Source organism: Prunus avium, chromosome 1 (assembly GCF_965620075.1).
Source record: "Prunus avium chromosome 1, drPruAviu1.hap1.1, whole genome shotgun sequence".
NCBI lineage: Eukaryota > Viridiplantae > Streptophyta > Magnoliopsida > Rosales > Rosaceae > Prunus > Prunus avium.
The window spans coordinates 3,309,016-3,315,152 of record NC_142284.1 but is presented as its reverse complement, the minus strand read 5'-3'; the positions used below and the strand labels follow the sequence as shown (position 1 = coordinate 3,315,152).

The window sequence follows — 6,137 nt, the reverse complement described above, 5'->3', positions numbered from 1 at the left end:
CTCTAGTTCTTTGATTTGAATTGTCTTTACGCTAAACGATAAACACTGAGGCATCCATTCATTCAAAAAGAACAAAAAGGAATAAACGATGTAGTGTGTAGCCAAAAATTATTCATGGGGTCAACAATTCATAATTAACATTGAACTCAATCAAACAACACAAAATTATTAAGTATTGCGTCATAATTAATTGCAATTTTTAATTTTTATCCCTGATTCTGTTAAAATAAACTTAATTTATGTACACATGTTTTACTTGAGAATTAATAGTGTAATCTAATCCTAATGATTTGAGCAAAGGACTTACTAATATATTGGTTTGGAGCAATTACTCCCTCATGACTTGTCTTGGGTTCGAGTCCTAGCATCCGTGTAGTGTGTGTGAGTTTAGTATATTATCGCCTCTCTCAATAAGAAAGGTCTTTAAAAAAAAATCCAAATTATTCGAAGACACAACTAATTCTTGATATATTAGCATAAAAACTATGAAAATAATTGTTAAGAATTTTCTTTTTGTTGAGGGTTGTGAACTTGTGAAGAAGAAGAACTGATGGAATTAAAATTATAAAGGGGGTAGGCCTTAAAATTTGGTATTAAATGAGTCAAAGTTTTTGGTTACAATATGCAAAACGTCACACCCCGCAGAAGTATTCTCACATGGAATGTATTTTTTTTAAGAAAAAAGGTGAAGAAACATTGACAAAGCCACATTCTGGCCTAAATCTTTGCTCAAAGCCCATATTGAAACCCTAATAAGAAAAAAGAAAAAAGAAAAAAAATTGAACGGCCATGATTTGAGGTGGGAGTCCATGTAATCAAATGCCTTTTGAGTCATTTATTCATCAAACCAAACTTCCCACCAAAATCCCATATCAACAAGATATTGGTTTTATCTTGGCTCTCATCGATCTTATATAATTGTAATTCAAGTTTTGTTTGGAATTCTATATATTTTCGCAGTTTGAAAGAGTAATTGACAGAGGGGGTCTGTTTGCTTTTGACTAGATCTACCTGTATACAAGTAAGTTTCTCAACCTTCTTGGACTTGGAGGTCCTTGGATTTAAGATTGAACAAAACTTTGAAAGCTGGGTCTCATTTGTTTATTCTCTTTTTTGTTTGAGTTTGTAACTATTTTGACTTGTTAGATATATGTCTATGAGGGTTTTAATATATTTCACTCCTCCTTATAGTTCTTTAACTATAAGGTGCTACTTGTTAAGACTATTTGAGGTTTTGTTCCAAAGATATATGCTTAATTTCTTTGTTCTTTTTTCGGAAATTCGAGGAGTGGGAGGACAAGAGTCGAATTCTTATGATGATCTCTATCACTAGAGCTTTAAACTCACCACGACAATCATATAAGTGCACACATCTTAATTTTGGTTATTTATTAACTTGAATCTAATAACTTTCATGATCTTGTTATATAACATTTTAACTGGACCACATATCTGATTGTGGGTTTTGGATTTTGTCATGAATGCTAACAAGGTAATTACAAAAATCCACAATTGAATGAAAAATCCAGAAAAATATGTACATATTAAAAATTGTTATTTATAAAATCCTAATTTGTTTTCCCCTGCTTAAAATTCATGTCACATATATTTTCAGGTAACCACAAAGAATTGGAGAAGTGAAAAGAACATCATCAGGTGGGCTCTGATATATTATGGAAATGGACAAGGAGAAGGAATGTTTGACTATGCCTCAAGCTATGGGAATTTGCATGTATTTTTGCTTCACAAGTGCTATATGGGGAGCATTTTGTTTGATTAAGATTATGAAGAACAATGAAGACCATAAACTATCATTAACCTTGGTCGTTTACTTCATTGTTGTTCGTCACATTTTGGTCATTTTTTTCTTCGCAATAACTATGAAGCTTTTTGTTGAAGTGGTGTATGAAGTCATAACCAGACAGAGAAAAGTTGAGCCTCCCTCAACTGTGGAGGCAGGGGAGTGTAAATCCATGGTTTAGTAGTCAAGGTATGGACGTTTGAACAGTTCAAATCATGGATGATGCAGGAACGTGTTGTTTGCTCGCTCGAACTCATGTGCTCTAGTCTCTCAGCACGCGCTTTCAGCTGCACATACATTAGCAATTTCTTTCTTTACAATAAAGTTGTTAGTTATTTGAAGAAAGGTGCTCAATCCAGCTTCTAAAAATCATTGTCACAATTTCTTTTTTGCTCTGGCCATTCCAAGGTAAATCTAAATTTGATCAGATGGCGTTGCAGATTTTGGAATCTAACAGTCAGAAAATAAGATGTCACAAAATCAACTGAAACAATGTTGATCTTCTGCAAATTGAACTAGATTTCAGTATATCCTACAATAATTCAACCGTATGATAGAACTGGCAATAAGAAAGAAAATCGACCGCTTCATAGTACTAATTCAGCTAGAAACTTATACAAAGGATACTAATCAGGAAACCATTTTCACAAAATGAGTGTAAGAGCTCCAATCAAACATAGAAAAAGGGAAGAACAAAATTAGGTGTTCTAGGCCTGCTTGATTACCCCCGATCTAGCCTTCAGATTGAGAAAGATTGCCCTGAAAAAGCAAGTTAAGAGTGAGTAGGTTTAGTTGCACAATGATCTAAATTGCATTAGATATTTATGACACAAGTAAAAAATATGCCACAAAACGCTATATATATATTATTTTTATTTTAAAAATAATATAGGGTTTCATGTTAGTATTAACTCTATGATCATTCATTAGCTATAATCATAACTTAACAGTCTATACGAGGTAATACTAATACTGTATTAGATATGTACAGGAGAGTATCTGAGAAGCACTAATGCAATGTGGATACGGCAACCTTGTACAACTATCCTTTTTTCTTATTTTAAAGAGGCAACAAAGAAGAAAAAATATAGCAGCGTACCAGCACGAGGCAACGAAGCTGTGAAACAAGACCCGGAATTGCAGGGGCATATACTGGTAATTCACCCAACCAACAATTGGCCAAAACTGCAACCATCATCAAGTCAGTATTTCCAAATCTTTGTTTCAAGGATAGCCTTGAGTATAAAACAACGAAAGATGGCAAATATTTTATACCTTCCATGCTGTCAATTGAATAGAAGGGTAGTCCTTTCGAACTTTACTCTTGACTAAATTCCATGGTCTTCCTGCAATGCCGAAGTTTAAAAAGCAATGCATCAGTACAAGTCTACTATCATGATTCTTGATTCACAGTTCTACCGCATGAGCATTGCAACAAGATCGTCAAGCTTCCGAAGATGTAATTTACGTCATGCTTGAGAGTATTAAATTGCCAGAGGAACAAGTGACAGGAGAGAGGTAATTTGTTGGATGATAGATCAAAACATATTAAGGCATGAATTTAATATGATATATGGATAAAAATCATAAAGACCAAGAAAGAATATGCAGATTAAGATGAATTCAGCATCAGCACCAAAATTTCATTATCATTTCTTCAGCGTCTATTTGGCCTGAACACAGATTCCAAACATACTCTATCAAGATAACACATATTACAGAACTGGAAAGCCTAAATGCACATTGTTTTCTAGATGTTTCAAGCAAGCTGCACAGCTCTGCTCTTAAGAACGAAACTGACGTTTGATATGTTCACACCATCCTGTGTGGAAGGGAACGAAAACAACTCATAAACATGGATAAACTGGAGCTTGGTTTCAAGGCAGGATTCTCTAAAGTAAATCTGGCTTGTGGAAGTTTGGTGGTTTAATAACCTTTAGAAACAAAACAAAATTTCTGTCTAAATGATAAACTAAACTATGCAATAACTATAACTTTAGACTTTTCCCCCTTTTAAACTCAAGCCCACCACAATAACACCACAAAAACATCAACAATTAAAAGGACAGAGGTCTACACCCTGCAGCTTAAAATGCTCTAAAACCAGAAAAATGTGAATTGATATATCCTACTAACTGACTGAAAGTATAGTATACACAGTAGAGATCCTCTTGCCCCCGTTGGCGAACCAAAGAAAGAACAAACATAAAAGGAAAAAAACAACAGAGCAATCAAGTCACCAAGCTATCATACTACTATAACCAAAGACCAAAAATTAATGGATACCAGATATCGAATAAGAGACAGATCAGTTAAGAGTATACCAAAGATATGTGCATACCTTCAACCACCAAGCCATAGTACATCATGAAAAGCATGTTGTTCCAAGGGGAAGAAGTTAATTGTTCCAGCAAAACCTGATATTTGAAATTTTCGTTCATCAATAGTTGACTCAAAAATTGCATTCAGGCTTCTGGCATTTATTTAACTCAAATTAGCACGAACAAAGCATGAGAATTATATGTTGGAAAGCACAAAAATCGACTTCACAAAAAATGATTACCTTCTTTGCAATAGTTTTGTTGTCCTTCTTTCCCTTGAATATTATATCCATCAATTTGTGGAGGAAGTGCCCAAATGGTCCCCCATACCCGAACCCATAGAGCTGAAAACGAATTTAAGCTTCAGATTCCAACATGATATACATGATCATGACATAACACAATTATATATAACCTGATAAGCATACCAGTCTATCAGAGAAAAGGCCAATGTAAATTTTTTGAATTTCAATTCATTACATGGTTGCTAAGATGAATTTATTCTAGGAAACCAAAACTGCATAAGAAACAAGGAAACACATATAGTTCCTTATTCTGTCCTCCATTTTATCTGCAGCCAAACCAATTTTGATAATCTCTTATAAAGTTCAGACCAATATTGAGAATATAATCCAACCCATTTAGCAATTTGTTAAAGAAACAATAATTTTAAACACCATGAACAAAATAGGCATACCATTATCAGAAGTAGTCTTCTCAATTGAAGCTTCTTGATCCCAGAAATCTTCTGGGCTATTGCATCACTACACCCAGCTAAAACTCCAGATGTAATTGCCTAGTAACCCATCAATTCAAAGCAAACAAACCAAAAAATTTAATGACTTATACACCAAAAAGCAACAAAATATTCAAAAACAGGCCCAAGTATTCATCTTTGAATTGAAATCTTTACAAAGACAGAGTAAGAAAAACTGGGTATGATTCAAAAACTGAAACAAACCTTAGTTCTGAGAGGGTGGGATTGAAGCTGTATGAGATATTTTCTCCAAGCCTCGTTGACTATTTCAGACATGGCGACTCCAACGTTCTTTCCCTCTGTTTTTCTCAGTAGAGGAGAGGGTGGCGTTTTGAGTCTTATAAATATTCAGAAGAGCTGAAAAATTGAAATGAGGTTTTATAGCACTCGATTTTTATAATGGTATTCATTTGTTTTAATCATTAACGACAAGTTGGGGTTAGGTGGTGTGAGAAAGTAGTGTGATCAAAGAAGACCGGTAGCCTCCAGGAAAATAAGGACGACGACTACCGGTTTATAGTCTTATAATAACATTTGTCAGGAAAAGTTCAAGCTAAATTTATTTAGAATTTTTTAAAATAAAAAAAAAAACTATTTTGTCCCTTAATATTAATTCTATCAACTATTTATTTGGCGCTCACGTGCAAGTTTATATCGGTTAGCGTTTTATTTTATTTCATTCCACAAAAGCTTATATTGGAATGAATGAAATATCTAGCAACCCATGCTTTTAACATTTTAGGCATATTTGGGAGTGCTTCTAGAATAACTAAAAGTGTTTTTGACAATATTTAACTGAAAAGTTTAGAAGCGCTTTTTGGAGATGCACCTACTATGTGCTTCTTCAAGAAGCACTCCTAAATGCTTCTTACAAAGTTAGGAAGGAGAAGGGGGGGTTTTCTCACAAACACATAGTTATGGGGGTTCGAACTTGAGACCACTGGTTTGCGAGTGAAGACCATTTTTCACTGGACTAAACCCATGTTGACCAATACGTGTTAATTTATTTAAAAAAGGCCAAAAGTCACTTTTGGTTCCTATAGTTTGACACTTCAACCACTTTTGACCCTGTAATTTCAATTTTGTCAATTTTGCCATTGTAGTTTAGTATTTGTAGCAATTCCAGGACATGTTAGTATTCTTGTCAATATCTTTAACGATGCAAGGGGCAATTTTGTCAACCAAAAACCCTTGAGCGTAAAAGCTTGTATGAAATTCTCCCTATTTCATATTAGGGCTCGAAATTCAATCACTAATC

General features: G+C 34.1%; 1 protein-coding gene and 1 long non-coding RNA gene across 2 annotated transcripts; one reads left to right on the top strand and one right to left on the bottom strand.

Annotated features, from left to right (window-relative positions):
* The first annotated feature begins 630 nt into the window (after positions 1-630).
* LOC110751228 (uncharacterized) lies at positions 631-2,155 on the top strand. Its single transcript, XR_002525843.2, has 2 exons — positions 631-1,021; positions 1,616-2,155. It is a non-coding gene; the product is annotated as an uncharacterized LOC110751228 (long non-coding RNA).
* Positions 2,156-2,266: 111 nt separating this feature from the next.
* On the bottom strand, positions 2,267-5,371 carry LOC110751227 (Peroxisomal membrane 22 kDa (Mpv17/PMP22) family protein). Its single transcript, XM_021951657.2, has 7 exons — positions 5,084-5,371; positions 4,820-4,918; positions 4,365-4,466; positions 4,143-4,218; positions 3,077-3,147; positions 2,901-2,986; positions 2,267-2,560 (listed from the first exon to the last, which is right to left on the bottom strand). The coding sequence occupies exons 1-7, from the start codon at positions 5,153-5,155 to the stop codon at positions 2,509-2,511; spliced, it is 558 nt and encodes a 185-aa protein (XP_021807349.1). The 5' UTR covers positions 5,156-5,371; the 3' UTR covers positions 2,267-2,508.
* Positions 5,372-6,137: the final 766 nt, after the last annotated feature.